Source organism: Lygodium microphyllum, chromosome 7 (genome assembly GCF_053477565.2).
Source record: "Lygodium microphyllum isolate KBCC chromosome 7, Lygodium_microphyllum_v1.1.10, whole genome shotgun sequence".
In the NCBI taxonomy this organism is placed as follows: domain Eukaryota; kingdom Viridiplantae; phylum Streptophyta; class Polypodiopsida; order Schizaeales; family Lygodiaceae; genus Lygodium; species Lygodium microphyllum.
In genome coordinates, this window is record NC_141141.1 from 97,219,074 (window position 1) to 97,246,948 (window position 27,875).

Genomic DNA, 27,875 nt, shown 5'->3' on the forward strand with positions numbered 1-27,875 from the left:
TATGTTACCTTTGGCATAAACTGTAATGAATAAGGTTTTCCGTCTTTGCTAATCTGCATCTTTTGGAAGTCATCTAAAGGTGCCTGTTTAGCAAATCACCGAGATAAAACTTACACATTCTGACAATTGAGACAGAACGATAAAAGTACAGGTGACACAAACTCACTGTCATGATCACAGCATCAAAGTGAGACTCGGACTGGTTTCCCTTCTCGCTCGACTCATCCAGGCAAGAAAGCTTCCAGCTATCACGAAGGGGATTCCCTTGTTGATTGCATCCTAGTGCAAAGATTGTTGAATTGTACTTCATATTCTCATGGCCAATATTCCCAGCTAAGGCATCTGTCAAAGTCTTTAACCCTATGATTGTTAGAGAAACATGACAATCACAATAACTTCTTTCTCTCTAGGTGCTGACTACTGTCTATGTATATGTATGCATGAATAGCCCACAGAAGAAAGAAATAAGCATTTCATGTTAGATTTAGAGTTTCTCAAAGATGTACGAACAAATTTGTAGAGGTTTTCCCTGCTATCCTCGTTTTTCTTTGCTCTTAAAAAAAAGATCTTTTAAAACCCTATTTTTAGCTATATGTCAAAAGTGTTGGTGAGACAATACCAGAGCCACGAATCTCCTAGTATCAAATTCAAAACGCAGGCAGCAGGGATGACTAGAGGCATACAGGGCCGAAAAGATGTGAATGAGAACAGTGTTACAGTCATTTTTATCTTACCTTCACTCTATAGAACGGTATATAGCTAGGTTCGTAGCTAGATACAGGCTAAGTGCCAGTATTTTGCCTTAATAATTAGGTGCATTTGGAAACCACAGACTGCTGCAGCTACCTTGTATACCATAAATCCCTATACCATTTCCATCTCTTTAAAATGTGTTGTATGTGAGGAATTAGGTTTTTTAAAAACCAAAAAACATAGTCTTCCATACAAAGGAAGCTTGGCATTCTCTACGCTTCGTAGATGGATATCAGGTGGGTCCATACAGTGGAAGCTTGGCATTCTCTAAGCTTTGTAGATGGGTATCAGATGGATATCGAGTGGGTTCATTTTATTAGCTACAGTGTTAAACTTGTTCGTATTGTCTTTCCAAGACAAACTGGCTTACATTAAATGACAAAAGACTCCAACATCCACAGGTTCAACTTATGTCATTGATTTTTTAGGTGAAAATTCAGTTTACGATTACCTGGAGAGCCACCCTTGAATTTCAGGTGAAACTTCAGTTTATGATTACCTGGAGCCCACCCTTGAATGAAAATGAGCCATGACGTTTTTTTGGCTTAACTGAATCAGCCCGTGCACTTTTCTTGCGACTGAAAGCTGTTTTGATTGCCCCAGTAACCAGAGATCCATAACTTCAAACCCAGAGCAAAAATTCATGATCAGTTTTTGTCTTGGGTATTAAGAACTAAAAGTAAAACTTGTTATAAGTCTTTAATGTCAAGTGATAAAATTTAAGTTTGAACACTGTCAACTTAAATGCAGTGAACTAGATCACACCTTAGAATCCATAACAGACAAGCCTCATAATTAAGACAAGGTGTAAACACTAAATACCATGGCAACCATTTCATATCAGGTGTTTGCATTCTGAACAAGCTACAGTTAACTGATAAGAAAAATGCTATAATCAGAAGCACCACTGCAGCTTACAACAGGTAGCACACCTATTCACCCCTTTCCCCATCATTGCCATGCCAGCTTACAACAGCTAGCACACTTATTCACCCCTTTACCAATCATTGTCATGCCAGCTTCTCTTTACGAGAACTCCCTTTGACATCCCCCCCAAAGAACAGCATGCACAGATACAAGGTTTCCTATGTGCGTGTGAACATCCTAAAAGGCAATGGGTGAATATTTTCTTGATTTGCAGATCAGAAACTCACCGTTCTTCAAGTGCCCAAATTTCAGGGAAAGCATGCTTCATCTGTTTGACCCCTCCAGTACAAATAAACAGGAGACCAAAACGTTAGCCACAATGACAATATTAATCCTCCCTCCCCCCAGATATGATGCAAATTGCATGACAAGATCTAAAATTCATGCGTGAAAGCCATATTTTATCCATAAAGAACCAGAAGCTTCATTGGCAGGTAAATGATACAAAAGATTTAGCCACTTGCTGGAACTGCCATATTGACTCATGATAGTGGACTTGTTACTCAAAACAACAAATGCACAACAAAAAGTTAAGTCCTAAGCATGTACCAGAATGTTTAAGATAGCATTTCCTATCTGAGATGATAAATTAAAGATTCTATGACCCTGTCTACATTTTACAAATACTGTTTTAACCAATTTCACATGCAAGGATGGCATATTGCAAAATCTCCATTCACTTTACTTAAATCATTTTTCCGGTTCGCCAGTATGCACTCTCTTTGTAAGTTTGTGGGCACTGAGAGCAGCTATAGGGAGCCTCTCAACATTGGCACGAGCTTTGGCAGCTGTTTCTTCACACCTAGGGGTTACTACAGCTTGTTTATCAGTCTACAGCGTGGTGACCACCAGTAGTATTACACTCCCCTTCAACTCCTCATGCCCTTCACCCCAAACCACCTTGAAATTGTCAAAAGTGCTGCAGTGCAGAAACAAATGCATGGGTTGACCCCAACATGAAAAATAGCCTGTACTCAACCTATGGTAGTCAACATCTCCTGCCCAATCGGCATGGGTCCATCCCTGTAAGATAAGATCTGAGTCGCCTGTACCTGCTCTAAAGAACAAACCTCTGTCTAGTGCGCCCTTCCGGAAACACAAAATTCTCATAGCTACTGCCAGTGGAGTTTTCCTGGGCTCACTCATAAACTCTGCAAGAAGGCCAAACAAGAAGCATGGATCTAGCCTTGTGTTAAAAGGCCAAATCAATGAACCCACCAGCCTCCAGTAACTGGAAGCATCAACAACCCTTGAATCTCCAAAATCTCACCTTTCAATCTGGATCCATTAGGGAAGGGATTGGTCAACAGGCTGTAATCGCAACAGCCATCAATAACTCCTGAACATATCAATGTTGAGAAATGTGAAAGAAGTGTAACAGCCCCAAGTCTATCATATCAAACCCCCTTGCGTGAATCCTTGTTCTTTTGCACCATCTCTGCAGGATGTCCTATTACAATGAGGCCATGCATGTATAGCACAAACACTACTGTCCGGCCACCTAAGATATGGACATAGAGATTAGGATCAAAGACCAATCTCCAATATCTCAGCCTTTTACTAAGAAGGGCATTAATCTTCTCATTCCACGCCTGTGGAGCCTGTTTCAATCCGTAGAGAGCTTTCTTCAACCTATACACCAGTGCCCTTAGCATCAAACCTCTCAAACCCTAGAGGCTGCTAAACATAGATCTCCTCCAAATCTCCATTGAGAACTGTAGAGTTCACATCTAGCTGATAGATGGGCCATCACCTATGGCAAGCCAAAGTAAGAACCACCCTAATGGTTGCCATCCTCGTGATAAGAACCACCCTAATGGTTTCCATCCTCGTGGTACAGACAAAGGTATCATCAAAATCCACTCTAGGTTTCCAAGTGAACCCCTTGGCCACCAATCTAGCATAATGCTTGTCCGAGGAGCTATCGTTGTGTACTTTGTTTTGAAAACCCACTTGACTCCAATGACTTTGTGTTTCTAGTCTAGGAACCAACTTCCACATGCCATTTCACTCAATGGCTTCTAATTTTTTCTCCATACATCCCTGCCAATGGTCATACTACATATCTTCTCCAAAAGAAATTAAATCCCTATCTACCATGGCATGGGTAACGAAAACATAGTTTGTATGCAAAAACTCTCTTCAATGTGCCTAATGCCAACAAGAATGGACCATCCTACCACTCGCAATCCTCTAGGCCATCCTCAATGTGTATTTCTTTCAAGATTTGACTGTCATGGACACCGAAAAGAGTCTAGTATCTTCAAGAAACTTCCAGAAGATTCTTGAAAGTCATAAAATTTTCTAGAAGGTTCTAGAAGTAATCTTGAAGAACAATCTTTCTTAGCATGATCTGCTCATCATATAGCTTTTCAACGCAAATCTTGCTACCATGGGTGTTGATAGAAAAAAAGAGTGGCTACAAGTGGTAAATTGGCTGACATCATGTCTTCTAGTAGTTCAAAGCAGTACGCCGGTAGCAATATAGCACAAAGAAGCAATCTTACCATAGCATACCTATCTATTCTCGCATTCACATCAAATAACAATGGATGGAGACCCTTCTCTTCTACCACCTTCATTCAATTGAATAGTTGGAGAAGCAACATTGAATAATTACATGTTGTAATCAAAATGGGGTCTAGATGGGATGAGAAATCCTCCACGAACCATTTGAAGGAAGGAATCAAGTCCTTCTCCCAAAACCTAAGGCTATCTTCTAGCTTTTCTACATGGATATTGAATAATGAGGGTCCATTAGCTCTTCAAATAATTAGTTTAAACCAAAACTAACTCTTAAGTCTCAATCAATGGATGGTTTGTCATTGCCTACTATAGCATTAGTCTTGCTTCCTTGACCCTCACTTTGCTCAATTCTTTCTTCAGTTGGGCTGTCAGTACTAGAAGCAACCATATCCCAATAATATGAATCTACTTCACTTCCTCTGGAGGGTATATTGTCTAATCGGATTTCAAGCCCAAGAGGTTCTTTGTTTGAACTAGACGTTGCCCCTAAACCCAAATTCAATAGTGCATTAACTCTTTCAAGTTTTCTAGCAGCCAAACTTTTTGTCTAGTCGCTCGTTCCCTTGCTTGTTGATCTCGATTCATTTTGTTGTCTTCATTGCTCTTTAGGATTCATCCACAACCTAGCTCCTTCCTATCTCACATTACCATAAATTTAACACAAGCTACTATCATCTCCATAATCCGATTTTTCTAGTAGACTCCTCCTTAAGCTTCCACGCTTAAGGTTGCCACTAAAGTAGGGGTACTCAATAACTTAAGAATGGCTGGCAATTTTGGATCCTCTTTACCATAAGGCAATTTTGGATCCTCTTTACCATAAGGTAACTTCTCTTATTCAAGGATTAAGCCTAGAATTTTTGCAACTTCTCTTATGTCTTTTGTATCAAAGGTTATCCTTAGGCCTCTAGATAGACAAATCCACTTCAATACATCATCCCAATTAATTCTCCTAAAAGTTCAATAGGATGATCGATGATACCAATCGAAATGATATGATATGTTGATTGTATTTCATTGCACTTCATCACTCACGACCAATCTGAAATGTGCTGCCAACAAAGCAATTGTTTAAGCACAGTCATTATAATCCCAACTCCAAGTCACGACATCCACAGATAATTGTGGCCCGAAGTATCTACCACCATCAGCCAGATCAATATCTGTTGTCCAATTTGTCATTGACAATCTTAGGGTAAATTCGGGAAGTAGCCTCTTAGAAAAGAAACTCCATATACGCTCATTAATCATGAAAGTGCATAACTAAGATTCATTTAACCTAAAGACCTTGACCACCTAACCAGTGCACTTGGCTCCAGGCAAACACACCAAAAAGTGACTAGCCAAAGGCCAAGTCACTTTTAACCAAGTTTTCAAGCCAACTCATGCAAGTTGTTGCATTAGTTAGGTGGGATTTATCACTAAAACCGCTCACTTTGACTAGCCTTCCAAGCTTTTCTTATAAACTACTACAATAATCCAATGAGAGTACATGCGCTATCTCCATGAAACCAACCTTCCTTCTTGGAATGGGTGGTAATAACCTGATTTAAGAGTTAATTACAGCAATAAATAAATGCACATAAAATAAAATACACACTTTACCATAACATTCTTGGACAATCGACACCCTGTTGGCCCCAAAATTGGCGCCTCTAGCGGTATTTCTTTAGCTTTCATTCAATTGGAAGGAGTACAACTTGAGATTCTTCAATCTCCTCCTGCTAACCAATTGCTCTTGCTATCATGAATGACCAGCAAGCCTTTTGGGTCATTTGCCCCCTGATTCACCCAGGACTTCTTCTTCTCCAATTTGACCCTTGGCTGGTCAAATGCTGCCCCAAATCAATTCGGGATGGGCTGGCTCTTGAAATCCCTTGATAATCTTCAATTGTCAGCTGCTGATTTCAGTCCCTTGAGCCTTCAATCTCTGGCACGGATCCCAAGGTGGCTGCTAAACCCTAATTTCTGCCGTAAATTAGGGTCTACTACAGAAATTACAGATCAGCCCACAAAAAATGGCTGAAATCTCCTCCAAATGGCTGAGAATTGCTGAGAATGGCTGAGCATAGGCTGAAGGAGATGAGAGAATGCTGTAAAGAGAGAAAATTCTGAGATTTGTCGCGAAGAACTGATCAAAATCAGCTGCTGCCCTACTGTACCAGCCCCAAACAAATGCACCAACAACAATAGGAGCATCAGAGACTGTGATCTTCAGGAGAAAGTGCATCAGCAGCAATTGCCAGCCTCCCAAGGTCAAGAATATGCAATCTCCATCACCAAAATGGTCTCCAATGGCTGGGAAATGGCCCCAAAAGCTGGCAGCAATAGTCCAACATCTCTTCCCAGCAGCTCCAAAATGAAAAAACGAGATTTCCCTCTCCCTTCAGCCCTATTTAGCCTTTCCCCCACTTGCATAGGAAAGTTTTGCCAAGTGGCAACTTTCTTAATCCATTTTCAGCAATTTCCAGCCATTTAATTAATTCTGAAAATTTATTCAGCCCTTAATCCATGCCCAGAAAATTGACCTTGCCCATCCAAAAATTAATTGGCTAGGCCATTTGCAACCCAAAGTGGTCCCATGCATTAATTGACCCTTGAACAAGCATTAATCCATTAATTAATGCCTAGTCCCTAGTGTCACCACTAACACTTAATGGCCAATTAATGGTCCTAGGGGCAAACTGACACCAAAATTCACCTAGAATCTAACAAGTGTAACTTGTTACAACTTTTGCCTTTGACACCCATCTTTTTCACAGGGTCCTTTGGCCTTCAACTGTGAAAAAGTAGCTTGCACCTCACATGTGCATCTTTTAATTGCACATTTGATTAATCCTTTAATCAAATGTCAATTAAACATAAGTAAAGCATCAAATTTTCACGTCCTCGTGATACTCCACCTTACTAGCAAAACCTCTATTTTCACTAGCTAGGGACAGCTAGATCTCTAGATGGAAACTAGGAGTCTAGACCTAAGATTTGCTATCAATTATGTCCATCTCTTAGGGGCAACTCCTCATAAATTGCTCCTATCGCTTTGCAACAACTTATCTAGCAAGTTTTATATTGAACTTTTGAGAGTTTTGTTTCAAGGACAGATCAACTTGATCTATAGTTTTACTCCATTTAAATTCGTTTTATGATTTCTCTGCCTTAAATATAAATTAATTCATTTTATGAAGTTAATGGATAAAGCATTAAAATCAAATAACCTAACACCCGATAAAATTACATAATTTTAATCCATCTTAAAATACGAAACCCAATCCCTAGAACATAACTCGTCGTTGCTCCTTAAATGGTTAGACAATTAATTTATTTTTAAAACTTCGCAAGTGCCATCCTTTCTTTCTCCTTTCACTCAACTAAATAAAAAACATAGTGAACCAACTTTCTTTTCCACACATACTCATATTCATTTTGAAAACCCATATTAGGCCCTCCAAATTATAAATTTAAGTCTCCAAGCCCTCCTCTATTTCTTTCACTTAAACGATAAGAGTTATTATTATCATAAATGCATTAAAATTAATAAATCCACCATCAATGCTGAGGCTTACTCCCATGCCTCTGTTGTTTGCAACAACTTCCATTATGGAAGAGGAGAATGAGAAAAGGGTCACTTTGCACTTCTCATACTTTTGATTAACCACAAGGTCTCCTCTCTCCCTCCACACTGCTATTATATTAGACAAATGCAAATAAAAACACAATATCATCACCTAATCTAGTTATCAAATTGAACCACCAAGCCTCAAATCTCTCTTTCATTCTTCCTCTTCATGTCTCTTCTTGCAAACTCCATAGTGAGCCTAATCTCAGCAACGGAACCAAAAATGACTTCCAACACTCTAAAAAGCACAAAACCAAGGTACCAAGCAGCAAAATATATGCATAGGGCTAAGCCCTTCACCATGAAACCTGCAAATCGACCTCCTTTGCATAGCAATACGTGCATACAAAAGACTCCAAACATCCACACCCGCCAAGAAACAAGATCAAGTGACTCCTACTCTTCCTTTACACACACACACGAGATCCATAGTTTTTTGTACAAAGATAGAGCAAGAAGAAGGATGGACAAAGAGAGTCTGAGGAAAAAGGAAGAAAGAAGATAAAGAGACACCTGCCGTGCTCCAACCTCCTCAACCACATTTTCCCAAGAACCCCAATTGCACCCATATTAAATTCAAATATTTGACCCTACATAAACTAAGTTTGAAAGCCTTTTAGTGTGTTGCATGTATTCTAGGCAAGTTTCATGTGTATAGTATATAATTTTAGATAATATAAGAGATTTGTCAATGCAAATCCACACACTCTTAGCCTTTTTTGGTGACAAAATCGGAGGCTATCAACATTTCTGCATTTACCAGTTCCAGCAGTCTCCAGACCTTCAGACTGCTGCATTTTGTTTTCCAACCTGCTGCCCTTCCATTTTCGGCATCATCTCACCTCCCACTAGTGGTTATAGCCCTCTGGATCCATCTTTAGTGGACGTCGCTCTCTAACTACTCCTCCAAAATGATGGATGCTGTCAATACAACTGCTAGGCAGCCAACTGGAGGAAAAACACACAAAAATAGTGATGAAGATCTCTCTGAACAAATGGCTGCAATCAGGTGACCATTGACCAAACCTTCAGGAGAGGAAAATGGAGAGATGTTTGCTGATGAGGTCCGCTGCAGCAAAACACACAGGCTGAGAATAATGGAAGTAGCGCCTAATGACAACTAACTGCTCAAAGACCAGAATGGGCAGCAGTTGAGAGGGCAGCTTTTTTATTAGCAAATGCAGGTGGGCAGTAGACTCTGGCAGGGCAGCAGGCTGGATGATAGGCAGCTGGCATGGGCAAACATCCAGCTGATCATAGCAGCAGCTCCAAGTGTGGTCAGCAAGAGCAGCAGCTGCAATAGGCAGCATCCACCAAACGTCAAAGGAAGAAGAGGAACAGCAGCCCAAGAAGAGGAAGGCAGACTGAATGTGGAGAATGATTGGGGATGGAATAAGAATGCCCACAACATGCCCATTTTATAGGGGATTTCGGAGTATTTGTCCAACCACGTACAACAAGTGCCAATAAATACAAATAAAGCCTTTTTGGGGCTGTTAATGGAGACCAAATTTAAGAGTTAACGGATACAATTAAATGTTAATGCATCTGATGACTTTGGATGCTCAATAGTGACTTCATGTGCAATGCCATTTATTGTACATGAATATTCCGATTTTGGAGAGTTGGAAATTGTTGAGTCAAAATATCTCTAATGGACTACACCAGTTTGTAGATGTCCATAAGATGCTTTTCAAGCTCCTTGACGACTTCTCAAAAGTATGATGCATCAAGATGTTTGAACAAAATTTCTGTGACTTGAATCAAAAGCTAGTCATGCATTGAGTAGAATCAGGTTGAAAACTTGTATTGTCTGTTCCATAGACTTGAAAAAGAAAATGCTTGGTGAAAGCTCAGAGACTAGATGAAGTGGGACCTACTGATAATGAATCAGGATCTGATCCGGATGTTCCAGCTACAAATGGATCCACAATATAATCAACAACCTGCATGTAATTTCAGATATGTATTCCAAAAACGTGTCACAAACACATCTAATTTATATACCAATAAGGGTGAAGGTTCAAGTATTCAACCAAACGTCTCCTGCAGCTTTAAAGAGATTTCCATACCTCACGACCGACATGCCTCTCCAAAAAATCCGCCACACTGCACAAGCAAAAAACATTTGCGTAACTGTCTAGTGAAACCAAATTTCTGATTCAATAGCCCGAGTTCTGATTCAGTTACCCAACAGACTTTTTGTATGTGATGACTTGGCTACCTCCAAACATACACGCTCTTGAAATTCTTGCGCTTGCTTCAATCCAAGTAGTTACAATTCATTGATAGACGTCTGATGGTGTGACATCTTATAGTCAAAAGTAAAGAGTGAAACAGTTCTAACTTATTTTTAGCAAGTTCTCCAAGACCAAAGGAGTCTTAAAGTGACAAGATGATTAGGGATCTAGGTATTCTTGAGGGATTGATCTCTACTCATTAAGTAGTTGTTCGAGGGTCTAATGGAGCTAGAAGTGCCAATGGTTGTCCAAGTGGAGGTGGTCTTGGGTAGTTAATACCTTGAATAGGTAAGCCTTCTTAACTAATAGCCTCAAGCTAAGTGGAGGCTCTGGGTAGCATAGGTGAGTGCATTTAGCAAACGAGTTGTCCACCATCTCTTCCAAAATATTTATGCACTAAGAAGATAGAAGTAATGCATGAAGATGTAGTCGTACTATCTATCCAAGCATTCACATCAAAGAAGAGGAGTGGGAGCCTATCCTTATAGCACACGTGCAGCTGTTGCAACAGCATCACTAGTAGCCTTAGGTAATTACATGAGGTGATGAAAGATGCATCAAGACAATTTGTTGAATCTCATTCCATATTTATTGAATGAGCTAAATGCTTTCTAATGACTTTCTGTAACCCTTTATTGACCTTCTATAGAGCCTTTGTTTCTATTATGTTTTTGCTCTCAGTGTTTTGTTAGATGAATGTGTAGCTTGGGAAAGTTTTCTAATCTTGGAAAGAGATGAATACAAGTTCAAAATAGCTCAAAGAAGTGTAAGAAGTATCTGCTAAAGACTCAAGAGGTCCAAAGAGGTCTAAAGAGGAAAGGATGTGTCTAAGTTTGTAGAGCCCTCTAGTGTGGTGTAAAATTGCATATATATAATGTAGTGAAAGGTGATATGCATGTAAGGGTAAATGTCGAGTGAGATGCAATGGAAGAAAAGGGTGGGATGGATAGGATTGGAAATTGCAATGTAGATGGAATGGAAGCGAATCGACATTCACTTTTAGGAAATTAAAAATTAGATGATGATATTAGAAATGATGATGCACCAACTTCATTCTAACTTTGAGAAACAAAATGCAAAGAAAAATTGTAACGAGAAGGATTACCTATCTGTTTCTTATATGGACCTCTTATTATGTTACATGCAAATACTAGAACTCTTCAAGACTTGCAATTGAATAAAGATTTTGGAGATTTCCTTCTTCTTGACCACTAGCAATATCTTTCATGGAAGTAGAAACAATAGGTGCTGAAACATAAGTAAAAGCATGTGTCCCTAGCACCAAAGTAGATGGCAGAGAAGAAAGTTTAGGGTTACACTCCATGCTAGTTTCTCTAATAGGATGACCAGCCCCAAATGGAGATTCCATCCTTCCTACAAAATAAATAGTTCTATGCATCCAATCTAAAAAGAAATTATCAATGTTAGCTGCAAATTGTTCTTGGGCTTGATGCATAAGGATCTAGTCAAACTTAGCCCATGAAATCTCATAGGGTCTATACCAGCGTTAGGATTTGATGGACATCCACCCATCCAAGGCTCTCCAACATGTCCTACAAATGGCAAAATAATATGAAACCTTTCATTGGACTAGCAACTCAACAATTTGCCTATTATATGAAAGTGTAAAGATTTTGGGTAAATGTCTATGGATGGATAATAATGAGAAATGCCCATCCAAAATTAAAAGCAATTTAGAGCATACAACACCATGTAACAAGAAAATGGTACATTACTTGTAGTTGCATTGGATATTTCTGTCATGATATTTGCTTCATATCATATGTCATAAAGTGGTACAAATATTAGTATAAGACATATATGCTTAGTGCTTTCAATTGTAATTATGGTTTACATTTTTTTGGTTATATAGTTATGTTTATAATCATAATAGTGTAAAAAGCATAAATTTGCAATAATTGTCAATAGATTGGCAAGGTTCAAATTTGCCATGCCACTGGGAATGGTAAGGTCCAAAAGGAAATGTCCCATGAAAAGTAGGGCTACATGTCATATCCTAATGTTGCTCTATAAATACCATGATAGTTAGATGTCTCTCCTCCAATGTTGGAACCTTTTTGGACAAGATGTAAAGCCTACTCCTACTTGGTTCTTAGCATATGATACTCTGGAGACTAAAATGATGAGAAAGTAATCGAAGTCACCTTCTCTCTAATAATTTATGTTTCTGATGACGAACTTTCCTAATCAAGGGTCTAGGTTTCCTTAAAAAGTACTTAGCTCTAACACCATGTAAAGAAATATTTGAACATAGAATACAAACACAATTGCACAACAAAGGACAGACTAATAAAAGAACTTAGTGAAATTAATGCAACTCAAAGACAACAAACACAAAAGATGAATGAAGAATGAATGAATAAATACAATGCTCAATACAGTAAAAACACTATGCAAGGTGAATACAGAACCTTGAACTCTCGTGTCTCTGAAGGAGCAATGTAAAGGGTATGGGCTGGGCAGTATGCCATACTCTATATCAATCCTGAAATGCAATAAACAGCCTCCAAATGAGATCAGCAACAGCAAAGGAAGCTCTAGAGAGTCACATCTTACACCATGCTAAGCAAGTGCAAGTTGACATTAACCATCTAGACTGAAAACCTCCTCATAATTTTCTATGTACTACCTAATATAGAGGAAGTTGGGAAAGAGATGGATACCAAGCAATGATGAAAGCTCTGTTGGCCCAAGTGTGGAGTAATGTGTGATTAATTGACAGAGAATAAAGATAATGAGAGAATTGATGCACAATGATACTCAATCATAAAACAAAAAGAAATGTATTGATGAAAGAATAAGAGTATGGCACTCAAATGACCACAATGAGTGATGCCACACTTGTGTCATAGGATTGCACAAAGTGTGCTTTTATAGAAAGAACTAACCCCAAGATAGCTTAACCATTGTAGAAACCCTAACCTTAGTGTCTCTAGGGTCTTAGAGCACTAGGGTAACAACTATTTCAATAACAGTTCAAATACATAGAAAGCCCAAAACATGGATCAAAAGGCATTAATGCTCTAGTGTTTTAATAATAGTTTAAATACGTAGGAAGCCCAAAACATGGATGAGAGGGCATCAATACGAAGCCCTTGAGATGGTCTAGCCCTATGAAGCCCCCTCCATGGAATGGACGGACTAATCTAGGAACTATAACAAAATCCCAAAAAATCGCACATGTTTAACCTAATGGATATAGCAACAAACTATGACAATACAATGAATGTTGAATCATGTTTAAAAGATATCACATGTAGAGATAGTTGAATAGCTCAAAACTTTAATGGAGAAATAGCCTTCATAAAAAGATCCATCAAAATGTCTTCTAAATAACCAATCCAATTACAATCCATCAATCCAGGCAAAATAAGTGAAGAAACAACCTTGAAGAAAAGAGTTAAGTCCTTGGTTTCCTTGAGGTATGTGAAGACACTCTTCACTACTTGCCAATGATTCATGAAAACGTTGCAAATGCTCGAAATGATCGTACTTGATTTGGTAGTTGAATACTTTGTCAATGATGTAAGGATGCCCCCCTCAACGGTGACAAATTGGGGAGCCAAAGATGAACAAAGAACGAAAAGTAATAACAGCAAGTGCCTACTATAAATGATGTTGTAATGATGCAATTTAGACAACATTGATCTCGACAATAAGCAAATCATCAAAATATGATATAAAAAATCAGCAGATCTGAAATATAAGCCACTAAAAGAACATGCACTATAAAAGGATCACTTGCTAAAAGAGCAATCAAAAACCCAAGTAAAAGCCACATCAATGAGATAGAAAAACAATCACCAAGAATAGTAGAAGGATCATACTAGCATTGGATAAGAAAGTTGTGCTTGGCAAAGATGACGGTCTGATTGGTGATAGCAAGAACAAACTCCTCCAATGCAATGTGCTTACAACATTCATTGATGTCATGCCTAGTTTTCAGCAATAATTATCCCCTCTTTGGTTTAGTAGTAAGTACCTTTTCGAGATTTGGAAGAGGATGGTCCAACATGGAAGGAGGTCTTCGATGTAGAAGGTGTGGAAGCAGAAGGATGACCAACATGAAGGTTTGCTGATTTTTTGCCAACAAACTTGTTTCTTGACTAGCATGGGAGGAAGTCTTCAATGTAGAAGGTGTGGAAGTAGAAGGATGACCAGCATGAAGATTTGTTGATTTTTAACCAACAACTTGTTTCTAGCCTTAGGTTTGTTTTTTCCACAATGATAGGTGAAAAAGGCTTATTTAATCACCAAAGTAATATTGCAATTGAGATGGCTTTATTTTCCTACAACAAAAGATACACAAGCTAGTTGAAAGTACGAGTCTATAGTTACAATGGTTACAAAGCCCTCATAAGATTTAGGTAGACCATTTAGAGTGATAGAAATAAGCTAACTATCAAGCACTACTTCATCAATATTTAATAATTGCTTTCAAAGATCTTTGATGTCGATGAGATAGGCATCCGTGTTACCTCCTCCTTCCATGCGAACATCTTCCAATTGCTTACACAAGTAAGCAACTCACCCTCCATTGCACACTTCACACAAGGAAGGAAGGAAGTTCCCATGGATCTTTGGCTACCTTACATGATTGAATATATGGGGCGATGCCTCTCTTCACTAATAAGGAAATTAAAGCATGCGCTTGGGCATCGCAACCGTCCCATCAAATTTGCTCCTCTTGAGTAGGTTTCAATGCAAAAGAGGATGAGGACTCAACATCATGGAAGCCACCTCGCGATGTGGGAATGGAAGGGGGTACCAATGTTTGAGAAGTCAGCCTTCCCTTCGTGCCGATCACAATATTTCACAAATTCTTGGCAACAAGAACGTGTTGCATCGTGTAAGCCCACATAGGATAATTGGTGCCATCGAGCTTGTCATCGGCACCAAGCATTAATCCTAGCTACTTTGTGGAAGTCAAATAATAATACTTTTTCTCTTCTTGATTGACTATTGAGGAGGGAGAAAAATATGCTTTAAATAATAAGTATGGAGAAATACAATATCACTCGATAATGACGGCAATCAACAATTAAAGACCAATGACTAGAAATTCCCCTAGCAGCAAAAATAAATAATCTTCGTGAGTAAATGCAATCAAGAGATGTTGTACACAGTCCCATAAAGAACATCTTCAATAGGCTACAGGCAAAGAGAATGATTTGAGGGAAAGGCCCCAAATTTTTGGTACCTTGAAGATGAAAAGCCATGGAGACTATCATGAGGGATGATTCAAATTCCAAGGAAGTAAAATTGGGAATTCCACAATTTTTTTAACAAATTGAAGATGAAATTGCAGGAATTGTGAAGAATTATTACCCAAGTGTCACCCGATGAATGTCAAATATCATGTTTGAAGTCGAACAAAGCCTCGATTTTGATGAATTTTGCCAAATTTCATAAAAGTCCCGACATTTTCAAAGAAATTTGGAAATTTTTAAGCTTGAATTTGCAGAAGTGCCCATATTTTACAAGGAAATTGAAGAAAATTTTGAACATTATTGTGAAGTTTTTACATGGATGATGATTGGCACTTGATTTCGATGAGTTCGGCCAATTTGTCAAAAGCTCCAAATTTGCCAACAAAATTGCAAAGAAATTAAAGGCATTTGATAAAGGAACCCCAAATTTTTTCAAGGAATCAGGGTTTGATTGGTTGGATTTGATGAAAAGTTCCAACTTGGCCCAATTTGTGCTCAAGAAGGGCTAGTGTGGGAAGATGGCCTGCTTGGTGGAGAGAAGTCAACAACTCTAGGTGGTTGGTTTGCGTGGAGGTAACGAGGCAGAACTAAAGGGGTGTGAAGGGTGGTGCTGGTGGACTGGCCAACTGCAAGAGGCACATTGGGGATGACGTGCAGCTGACGTGAAAGCAATGTGGCAGGCTTGGAGACCAGCAAAAGGTCCAATCAAGTTGTCAAAAGTGCAGTGGCACAACCGATAGTTAAACTTTACTGACACGGCGTTTTTAAAGAGGTGACAAGACAGTTTGTGGATCCAGATGTACAGGCAGCAATAGAGTGAGGGCACGGGAAAATGCGACTAGCTAATTATGAAGGTGGTGACCAGGAAGCCTGTTAGCAAGAATCTGTTGGCAGGTGACAGGCAGCCGCAACAAGACATGCCACGCACAAAGTCTAGGCAATTATCACCACTTATTTAATCAACTTTGGACCTAAAGTGTTGTTGTTAGGATTTTTTTCATCCCATGTTTGTAACCAGCAGAATTAGGGCATTCACAGCTGCCTTGAGATGCATGCGTGGATGCTTCAATGATTTGTGAAGGTTGCTGCTGTGAATTCAATTAGCCAACTTGGGTGAAATATGGCAGTCTTCAACATGGTTGATTTGCATGCAACAAGAGAAGATTCAATGGATGAATTGAAAATTAGGGACGCTGCTTACAAAAGACAGCAGGATATTCCAGATTTGATAGGTATTGTGCCTGGATTCATTGGCATTGAAGGGGACTTCAATTGACAAAACTCAGAGGGATTTCAAGTTCTCAGCATGGTCTCCAACTTCTTCAGAGCTTTGGTCACTCTCTATTGTATATGAGCATCTTAAAAAGAAATGCCGCAAAGGGGCACCAAGGTCTTGAGGTCCACACTGTCAATTTGTCTTTTTTCATGAGGGCAATCTGGCCCAAGGTCGATCAAGTGCTGAAGTTCATTTTATTAGAACTTTGGTGGCAATTGTGTGTTGTAATCATTTTGCAAATCAGGGTTTCACCACACTTCCCAAAAAGGGAGGGAGTTTCATGGTTCCATTGTTGGGAATCATCAACTCTCTTTAGTAAGCGGATTCCTAGCACCTGATTGCCGGCCAGAATTGCAAGCAATATGTAGAGATATCAGCTTGCAATATGTAGAGATATCAGCAAGCATGCCTTCAAGTAGTGAAGAATCTCAATATGATGATGCCACATTCTTTGAGGAATCTGAAGACCATGAAAATAATGCATTGCCCAATCATGGAATGGGCATTCAGCGCGGGCACAGCATGTTTGAAGTTGGCACTTCAATGCCTCGAGATGTTGGATTTGGATGCCCATTTTAAAGCTAAACTCTTGGCAACAATGGGTGCTTTGTCTCAGCTCACCAACGGCCCATGTTTTGCTGAATTTATGTAGTCACCAAAGAAGCACAATAAGGATAGAAAGGGTAGAGCACCTCTTGATAATTGGAGACAGCATGCAACACCAAAATAATTGGGGACAACATGTAACACCAAAATTGGAAAATGGATGTGTTACAGCCTCAAAATGCACCAAATGCATCTAGTGAATATCCGGATGCAAATGTTTGCTTTGGGTCATCATCCAAAAATGTATGGGAATTTAGAAAATGTATACTCTATGCCTTTGGCACAGCAAGCTATGTCTCAAAATGTAGAACATCCATGATATTTTGATGGTGGATCTTTGTTTCATGCTATGGCTGGTCATGGTACTAGTTCTCTTGGTATGCATGGCATAAATGTATTTGGTGCTCAACCAGGAATGCCTGGGCAAATGTATCCTAGAATGGAAGCTAGCATGCAAAATCCCATGTATAGTCACATTGGTATGGTACTCAACATGGCAACATGCAAACAGGGATTTTTGGTAATGCATATGGGGTTTCTAGTATGTTTCTTACCCACAAGATTGGGGCTAGTCCATAGAATGCTATGTTTAATGCTGGTCAGAGTGGTATTGAAGCAAATGCAGCATTTTTGCAGCCACCTGTTTATGATAATTTGGCACCAAAGGGCAAAGCAAAAGACTCTATAGATAGGGCAAAGCTGTAAAGTTTGAAACTTTCAGTGGTACTCAAGATAAGCTAAAGCTTTGAATTCATTCAGCAGTTTGATGTGGTTTATGGGGGGGGGGGGGGGGTTAACTTCACCGAGTCATAGAAGATAAAAAACCGCCACTTTCTTAAGGGTAATGCTTTGTAGTGATGGACCTCCCTTTTGATGCATGGTAGAGCACCATCCACTTGGGTTCAATTTCAGCGAGTATTTTCTTAAACTTGGTTGATAATTTTCTGAGGTGGATGTCATGATGGATAGCATAAATTGGATGCTTCGTAGTGTACTATGTGGAAGAATAGAATATGAAGTGTTGGGAGCATTGTTACCAGTCTTCTTATAGATATGTGCTCTTTTTGAGTAGGCTAAGAAATATTGTTGTGGTTTGCCTAAGCAAATCAAAGACTTCTATGAAGACAACTATAAGTAGTATGTCTCAGCTCATAGAGACATGTACAATAGATGCTTTGGTGCATAGAAAGTCTACTGGCTTTAAGAATGCTAAGGAGAATTCGGAGGAAAAGACAACAAGGTCAAAGAAGCCATCTCTCTCTTTTTCTTTTTTTCGTAACAGATAATTGTATTAATTATGAAAAGGTACAAATACAAGATTGCAAAATTACAAAATGCAAGATGGCTCTATGCCATCATGTATAAAAGATACAAAGTCACGACAAAGAAAAAAAGAAGATTGCCATATGCCAAGGAACTAAATCATCTTTGACCAAGATATCAGCATGATGTAGAAGGTCAAGCTGCCACTAGAGAAGTCCCTTAAGCTTCAGAACGTGGCATTGAATGCCTAAGGCAACATAAAAAATGAATACATTGCAAGTGACCCAAATATACCAACTACCCCAAAATCTGAAAAAGTGAAACACGATTTTCATATGAGGTTGTGGCACACCATGATATTAAGCTTTACCGAAAACCTAGTCAAGAGGATGCATCCTTGTCCCCACCACAGCATGCCAAATGTCAAAGAAGAGCCCAAATCTTCTGGACAAAAGGGCAAGAGATGAATGTGTGATAAAAAGACTCAACCGTAGTGGTATAGATTAAACAATTTCCATTAGAAATACCTCTGAGGTGAAAAGCCACCTAGGGGGGTGTCAAAAGATGATGTACCAACGAGACAGTAGTGTTTGCAGGGAGAAACACGAAGTGAACTCGGTAAACACTGAGAAGAGAAGATAAGAGAGAAGAAACTCTGATGAATGGAATGATGAAGATCTAAATCATGGAGTGAATGTGATACAAGGGAACAAGGGTGCCGTAGCACAAGGAAGATGATGAAGACAGCCACGAACCATGAACCGCAATGTCCTCCTGAACGGGTGTGAGGGTAGTGGAGAGGCTGGAGAGAAAAAGGTGACGGACTGAGGGAATCAACCGTGTAGAATGATTGACAAAGATAGCCTATAAATAGACAAGAGAATGTCTAGGGTGGTGCCCCATTGTGGGCGCTATAAATAGGCAAGAGACTGTCTAGGGTAGCGCCCGGAGAGAGGGCACCGGCTGTTTAGGGTGGCGCCCCACTGTGGGCGCCCAACCCCTTTTTGGGATTGTCCACTGTGAAACCCTAAACGCAAAATCCAAACTGCATGTGAAGGATTTCTTAACACCCCCTCTCAGGCCCAAAAAGGGGAAGAAGAGAAAAGTGAGGTGGAGATGGAATGCTACATGTTGAAGAATGCTCATGCAGCAAGTGCCACTTGGACAGTGTCCCTCGTTGGGAAAATTGTTCACTTGCCTAAGCGCCCTAGTACAAAGATGATCAAAACATGCAATGCATTGGAGGAATGTCCGACTTTGTGCGGTGCCGAGAACCATAAGGATATGCCCACACTCGATCTCGAGAGTTGGCTCCATGATGCTGACCAAGTGACCAAGGCAAGAAGAGGAGGAGGAAGAAGATGTAGAGGATCCCTAAGATCCAAGAGATCCACCTAAAAGGTAACCTGCAGTAAAGAACACTAGACAGAGTGAACTGGGAAACCCGAAACTCAATCTCGGGAGAGAAGCCACTAGCTCCGTGCATCCATGCAAGAAGGAATACGACGGCCTTGTCACCAAGTCGTGGCTGAATCTTCAAGGCCCCAATCTAGGTAGATCCTTGAGATCCTAGCTATCAATAAGTGAGATGTCTGTTGGAAGGAAGCCACCCCATCCAAGGGTAGAAGAAGAAAGTGAAAGGCCTCTACCAAGGTGTGTGAAGGATTAAGCGGTGGGTGGGGACCCCCTTTGAAACTGGAGGAATAAGAGTCCCCCTCTGAAGTCGCAGTAGATGTAGATGCCCCCTTGGAGGGCAACTGAATCCCTCTTTGAGGTACATAGGGAATCCAAAAACTCATGGATCACGAACTCCAAAATGTCCTAGAATGAAGGAAGTGCCGCCGATCGTGCTAAAGAAGATATCTAGGGTAGTGAAAAACTCCCAAAGGTGGCCTCTCGAACCTCAGTAGGTGAGGGTGAAGGATGGGGCTCAAACTGAGCAATGAGTGGGCAATAGTCGCTACTTCTCAATGGAGTGGACCGGGAAGCCGAAGAAGAGGAAGGAGTCGAGCAACCATTGTCTCTTGAAGGAGTGGATTAACGAGGAGACGGTATCAAACAATCATTGTCTCTCAACCAGACTATAGAACCACGGGCCGTAGTAGCCACTGTACTCGAAAATAGGTGGGAGAAGATTGCCGCTGGCATTGCGACGATCTCCAGAATGTCGTAGTATCAATTGATCCTCCATGTACTCGAAAGGACTTAGTGCGCATCAGATGCGTCTTATTGCCTTGAGCATAGTACTCTTAATACTTGATGTAGAACAATCTATGTGGCCCAGAAAGGAGAAGTGGCACAAGGAGTGCCTGGTGGAAGACACATATACTTCGAAGGGGTGGGGACCAAAGGTCAAAGTCGGCAAGCATCGGTGGTGTGTCCGATGATGCCACAATAGGAGCACCTAGTAGATTGGTCATTTGTTGGTAAAGAAGCCATGGGTATCAGTGTACCTTGCTGAAGAAGGAAGAGATCAAACACGAACCATGAACTGCAATGTCCGCCTCAAGGGGTGGGAGGACAGTGGAAGGGCTGGAAGTAAGCTGCTAGCTGTAGAAGGAGCCGCTAGCAAGCAGGGAGAAGCTGCCAGCAGACAGGGATGAGCCGCCAGGTTGCAGAGAACAGCCACCAGGTTGTAGAGAACACTCGCCAGCAGTCTGGCTGAGCCACCACCAACAGGGAGGTGGAGGCAGCAACTGTAGCCCTGAACATAGGCTGGAAAACAGCAAACACAGGAGGGAGCAACTGCTACTTAGAATGTTGATGCAAAAGAAGAAGAAGAGAAGTGGATGCCAAACCCACCACCGATCTTTGCCTTCATTGGAGTGGAGGATCTTTGCCACTATTTGAGCAGATCCAACCCTGATACCATGTCAAAAGATGACATACCAGCGAGACAATAGGGTTTGCGAGGAGAAACACGGAGTGAACTCAGTAAACACTGAGAAGAGAAGAGAAGAGAGAAGAAACTCTGATGAATGCAATGATGAAGATCTAAATCATGGAGTGAATGTGATATAAGGGAACAAGGGTACCGTAGCACAAGGAAGATGATGAAGACAGCCACAAACCACAAACCGCAATATTCTCTTGAAGGGGTGTGAGGGAAGTGGAGAGACTGAGAAAAGAAGTGACGAACTGAATGAATCACCCATGTAGAATGAGTGACAGAGGCAATCTATAAATAGACAAGAGACTATTTAGGGTAGCGCCCAAAGGGAGAGTGCCGGCTATCTAGGGTGGCACCTCACTGTGGACGCCCAGTCTCTTTTTGGGACTATCCACTGTGAAACCCTAAATGCAAAATGCAAAACGGAGAACGCAAACTGCATGTGAAGGGTTTCTCAACAAGGGGTGTAGGCGGCGCGCATCCATCAACATTCTCCAAATGAATACCTTGCATTTGAATGGTGTCTTATTGATCCATCCCTCCATTAATGTCAATTTCCACCAGGCTTTAGATTTTGTGCAATCTCCAAAGAGTATTAGCTTTGGTGGTAATCCATACATGGTCTCTAATCATGAAATGATAAATCCAATTAATTGAAGAGGACTAAAGGGTCAAACACCCTACAAGATCCCAATCCTACCAAGGGCAATCAGAAACCAAGATAACAAAGGGTTGCCAATCCTGCAAGGGATCCGAGACTCTACCCCAACGATCACCGTAACCATAAGATACCCAAAAGACTCGCCTAATGGTGTGAAAGGACATCAGAGTGCCTTGGGGCAAGAGAGTGGCATTAGCCACCAAGGTCAATCCAAGACGAGCCATGCGATTCAATTTAGGCCTCTCCTCGGATTCACCTTTCCAAGAAAGAATAGGACACTACTAGAATTTCCATTGGCAATGAATTAGTTGCTTGTCTGTCCTCTACCGGATACCAACAAGCCTTGGACACGACCATTTTTCATGAAGAAACCAAATGGTTGAGAAGGACCGAGGCACAAACGTACAAAAGTGAGCCTTAACATTAAGCACGTGCCAACATGAACCCTAAATCTTTGTATTGCCATGCCAAAGGGCCCAATCCTCAACGAAAGTGCACAATAACAATCCAAGGTTGTTGACCAATACACAGCACTTGAAACGTTGATCAACAAAGGGCTTTCATATGGATTCTCACATCCAAAACAGCCCCATCTCCCACGGATTTTGGGGTGCAAACATGACTCCATGATATCCAAGATATATCTACTTGCACAGAATCTTTCTTCAAAAGCATGAAGCAGAACTGCAAGGTGAGATCCTTGAAGGAAACATTGGTCCAAGGCAGCAATGACAAGAAGAGGGTGAGCATGGGAAGCATAATAACCCGGGTTGCTTTGATGGTGTAGATTAACCTGGACATGCAAGGTCCCCAACTTCCATGAGATCTACAACAAAAGACCATTACAAGAAGTCAAAAGGCCTTTTCCAAGTCCACTTGCACCAAAACAACCTCCTATTGCATGTGCCGCACATAGACTACGGCCATCTATGCATTCTAGATATTATGAAGAATGTTTTGCCCTTAATAAACCCATATTGGTGAGAATGAACAAGATCAGGCAAGTGTTTATGGAGATGGTTTGCCAACACCTTCGCAAAGATCTTATACATAGAGCCATCAATGAAATCGGTCTCCACTATGTAAGTTTGGAGAGGGAGGGGACTTTGCGAATCAACTAAATCAGCCTTTCTTCCCACAAATTAAGGCATGTTACCCAAAGCCCAAACCTATTGGCACATGGCAGCCAAAGGTTTTGCCAAAAGAAATGCATAGGTGCCAAAGAATTCATTGGTGAAACCATCCTAGTTAGGGCTTTTATCATTTGGTAGATGCAACAAGGCATCCATAACTTCACCCTCATGGATATCAACTTCCAAGAAATCTTGCATGTGCATGGGGAACCTAATCTCTGACCAAAGCATAAAAGGGTGCATGGGCTTGAGCAATCTGTGAAGAAGATATTTATAGCGAACCCAAAAGGCTTGCGAAGTATCCCCAAAGATTCAAGGATCTATGACCATGTGACCTTTTGCATCTTCCAATCTCACCACATTCTCCCACACTGGGGATGTATATAAGACTTGGAAGAATTTAAGAGTCTGACAAGAACTCTCTCGAAGACCGCCAGTCATATTCCTTAGTGTAGCTTGTTGGTAAGACCGCAGCTGAAAGCTTTAAATAAATTCACCCAACCAAGCTGCTAATGAGATCAAAAAATCATCATGCAGCACATCAAGCTACAATAGGTGGACCAGGGCCAACATGTCTTCCATAGCATGCAAACGTTGCCTATTAAGCGAAGCATAATGGATCCCATATTGTCTTGACACCTAGACATTTGAAATCAGTCTATCAAAAGAATCCAATCCTTGTAGTGGAAAATCATATGAAAACCTCTCCAACAATTGGGTCATATAGCCCTTGAAAACAACATGACTTAAAAAGGAAGAGTTAAATCTCAAGGGAAGCCCACCCAAGAGACTGGCAAAAGTATCCACTTGCTACCTAATCATATCAAGCTACAAAGGGAAATGGTCGGATAATACATAATGCTGCAAGACTCGCATTTTCAAAATATCTCGTAAAAAGGAGTCTTCATGCATGGCATAAATACAATCTAGCCAAGACCATGTGGCCAAGTATCGAGGCAAGTGAGGAGTAAATCCTGAAGCCAATGGAGAAGGCCAAGACCAAAGATCTTGTTTAAGGACATCCATCACAAAGGCCTCTCATGCCCTACTTTTTGGGTTATCCATCAAAGAGTGTTCTAAAGTGGACTGGGACGGATCCACACACATGTTAAAGTCACCCATAAGCAAATCTGATCTTCCCAAGATCTGAGAATCTTGAAGATGGTTCCATAGGGCTTTGACAATGCAATGAGTCATTAGGTGCATAAAGGCCAACCAGCCATGAAACCTGCCCTTCAAACACAATCTCAATCACCAGGAAGCATCTATGAACATCATTCTTAACAAGCACTGACTGGAATTTCTTATGTATAACCATGAGAATGCCCAAACAATGTCTAGCCTTGCAACCAACATAAAAAAGACGGAATTCATGACAAGCCAAGACACAACCAACATCATCATGGCTTTTGTGCTCAACAACACACAAAGCATCCCAATGGTTCTCATGCAAAATACACCAAATGTCATGTTGTTCACTGCACAAACAAGTCCCACGAACATTCCAAGTAGCAATCTGCATATGTGAAATCAAATAACTCATGGACGAGGCTGCTCATGCCTTGCTTAAACTTTCTTGAGTAAGGCCTCCAAAATTCCTTCATCTAGAGAATCTGCCAAAATTGCAAAAGCGTTCTGTTTTGTGTCAGCAAATTTCGCAAGGGAAGGATTACTTCCATTTTCTGCAAGCAAATGAGGATTACAATCCCACGGGGTGATCACCTTGCCTTTACAATCAACAGCAAGGCATGTGAAGGATCCCTGGGGTGCTCTCAAGGGCACTCAACTTGTAATCTCAGTCATGCGGCCTACTTCTAACTAGAAGGGTCCATGACAAGTGCACATGGCACCTCAAAAGATTTATCCTTTCTACGCACATATGTACAGAAGAAGTCTTGAGTGCCTAAGGATGAACCCATCGGCTGCTGGATTTCAAACTTCTCACCCTTTCTACACTGAACATCAACCCATCCTGAATCATTCAGGTCTGAAGAAAGCACAGGTTGCTTATGCTGGACCACAACCTTCTGCAGAGGCCGTTCCCCCATGAGCGGTGCCTCCACCATCATATCAACATCCATATTATGAGTAACAATAACATCCTTTTTATCCGAACACACAACCATGAAATGAGCAAGCTTACCACAAGTAAAATAGTGACCTGCAAAGGTGTCCCAATTAAGCTTAAATCATATTGGATGTATGCCAATGCAAGCAAGGCACAACCAATTGGCCCTTTTCCTTGAGATGTCCCACAGCATGCATAAACGATTCCTATTGCTTTCCCTAATCCTAGGAGGCACCAATACATTACCAATGGCTGCCATTGCATCCCTTAACAAAAGCCAATAAACCATAGGGCAACTTTCTACTTCAACCCACACCAGACATTCTTGTTTGAGCTGATTTTGAAAATCAACCATGGGTCTCCATGCTACCATATGCACCAACTGCTTACATCGGCCTGCCCAAAAGATCTTCTCTATTCGTGGCCGATGTAAGCATGACCTCATAGAAACCCCTAGGGCCTACAAGAACCTTGTCGACACAATCACACCTGAGAATGGAAGCCAACCACCAACAGATCCAAGGTATCACCGGGATCCTAGCTGTGAAGAAAAGTATGACTCCACATTCACAAAATGCAGAGAAAGATCGAAGCACTTTTAACATATCAACATGTGCATTCACAATGTCCTGTTCATCACAATTTGGAAGATTACTATGATTGTGTTGAGCATATTCTCCTTGTAAAGAGTTAAACTCTAGTAGATGTTCCCAATCCAGTTCTAGGGGATCATCGGAAGTATTGGCAGCCTGCGAATACGAATGCAGCTGAGTTTCCAAAGGGCCCAGACTATCAACAATCATCACAGGAGCATCCACATCATGTTTACTGCATTTCACTGCAGTTTGTGCATCAGAGCTTAGAGCCGCTTCCTCAGCCATCTCCTCCATGCACAGGACCATCTCCTCCTCACCCTTTGAATCGGGCCTCAAAGCATCAACCACCTGCTCTATGAATGCCATATTGATCTGCGACATGATGACCAAACAGTGTACTGTAGATCAACTCTACCCACAGCCACTCTCTCTTTCTCTCTGTTTTCTGCAAGGTAACACCCAACGAGTACAGTTATGTCCTGTGGACAGGCCCTGAAGCTGTCGAGGAGAGCCCTCTCTCTCTCTGCTATCAGTCTGACTTAGAGTTTGTGGCTGTGACGGTCCGTTGCAGAATTACAGGACTGTTCACAGCAGATCTCCTGGACCATGTGATTACGCAGCTGATGATCAGGTTGCCTTGGCAAAGCCCAGCTAGACAGGGTGTCCACACTACAGGTCTCTCTCTCTGTTAGCCTGTAAAAGCAGGCCTGTGCACAAGCCCTAAACCTGCACCTGGAAGCAAGTTGAGACTGGCCCTGAATGTGTGCCTGATACTTGCCTTATTGAAGACGGCTGCCCTGGCAACCCAGCAATCTGCACAAACAATGCCTGTTCGACAGCTGCCTGTCGGTCACAGCAGGCCTATTCTGCAGTCATGAGCTTTTCTTGATGGAGATGTGCTGCAAATGGGACCCAGGTTGTTGCAGATGTTACCAGCTTGTGGACTGACCTGCTCGTGAGGGAGACATGACCTGTTTTGCAGACTTGAGGAAGTCACAACCTGTTCTGCAGTCATGACCTCTCCTGGAAGCAGCCATGCTGCAGACATGACCTTTGTTGATGTGTCCCGCAGGCAACACCTGCAGATGTAATGGAGTCATGACCTGTTTCTGCAGTCTGTCATCTGGAAGAAAGCACGACCAATCTCTCTCTCTCTCTCTCTCTCTCTCTCTCTCTCTCTCTCTCTCTCTCTCTCTCTCTCTCTCTCTCTCTCTCTCTCTCTCTCTCCACACATCCATACACGAATATAAATTTGGAAAAGTTTCGAAGGACCTTTCATCATGCAGGAGTGATGATGACATGTCTTTTCGTTTCCAAAAAAATGGTTCAAATAGAATACAAAGCTGCAGAGAAAGGAAAAGTATCCATCATCCTTTAGTGAAGAAACTTACATAAAGAACATTAAATAATTATACTCTACTATGAAGATTTATCCACTTGATATGTTGCTCGTGCACATTGAAGATTCATTATGAAAATTAGCAATTAAAGACTGAGGCATCTTATTTAGCTGCATGACTCTAGCTCCACCATTTAGAGAACTTGGAAGAAGACTTTTATGAAAGCTGTAATGGACAGGAATGGTTGTAATGATATTAAGTACCAAAAGAGAGGAAAATTAATGCACATTGATATCAATACTAATCAATCTTGTTTGGCTGCACAACTCTAGTTCTACCATTGGAGAACTTGCGAGAAAACTTATACGTAAAGCTGTAATGGACAGGAATGGTTGTAAAGATATTATATACCAAAGGAGAGGAAAACTAGCACACATTGATTGCACATTTGGAACTAATCTGCTGATTTATGCACAATCTCAAGGTCCTTGTGGCGAAGTTCAAAGGCAACCTTCAACTACTTATGGAAGGGATCGGTCCTACACTCTTATAACCTCCAATGATGGTAGCTAATCTCTAATTCTTATTCAGAATGAATTGAAGTTTCAAAAGTAAGTAAAGTGAACAGAACCTTTGCTTGAGCTGATAGCAGTTTGGTTCCCAAAAAAGCCAGTGGATTTGACGGAAGCTGATATAACAAATATTAGCTCAAGCTAAGAATTTGAGATCAGAGATTTATGATTCCAGCA

The 27,875-nt window shown here is 41.0% G+C and overlaps 1 protein-coding gene across 6 annotated transcripts in view; it reads right to left on the reverse strand.

Annotated features, from left to right (window-relative positions):
• The window catches only part of HEMG2 (Flavin containing amine oxidoreductase family), a 66,513-nt gene that overhangs the window by 27,600 nt on the left and 11,038 nt on the right, over nucleotides 1–27,875 (reverse strand). For 4 of the 6 annotated variants that reach the window (XR_015691361.1, XR_015691360.1, XM_087681714.1 and 1 more), the window contains exons 6-15: nucleotides 27,758–27,814; nucleotides 27,059–27,129; nucleotides 12,495–12,568; nucleotides 10,013–10,082; nucleotides 9,895–9,931; nucleotides 9,703–9,768; nucleotides 1,908–1,948; nucleotides 1,253–1,373; nucleotides 167–352; nucleotides 9–83 (exon numbers count right to left, since the gene is read on the reverse strand). Coding sequence is in view for 4 of the 6 variants with exons in the window: in XM_087681714.1 (XP_087537840.1) it covers nucleotides 9–83; nucleotides 167–352; nucleotides 1,253–1,373; nucleotides 1,908–1,948; nucleotides 9,703–9,768; nucleotides 9,895–9,931; nucleotides 10,013–10,082; nucleotides 12,495–12,568; nucleotides 27,059–27,129; nucleotides 27,758–27,814 (798 nt within the window). In the remaining 2 variants the exon portion in view is untranslated. Of the gene's footprint in view, nucleotides 1–8; nucleotides 84–166; nucleotides 353–1,252; nucleotides 1,374–1,907; nucleotides 1,949–9,702; nucleotides 9,769–9,894; nucleotides 9,932–10,012; nucleotides 10,083–12,494; nucleotides 12,569–14,065; nucleotides 14,353–27,058; nucleotides 27,130–27,757; nucleotides 27,815–27,875 lie in introns of those variants that run through there. The other 2 variants (XM_087681716.1, XM_087681715.1) reach the window with 2 other exon arrangements.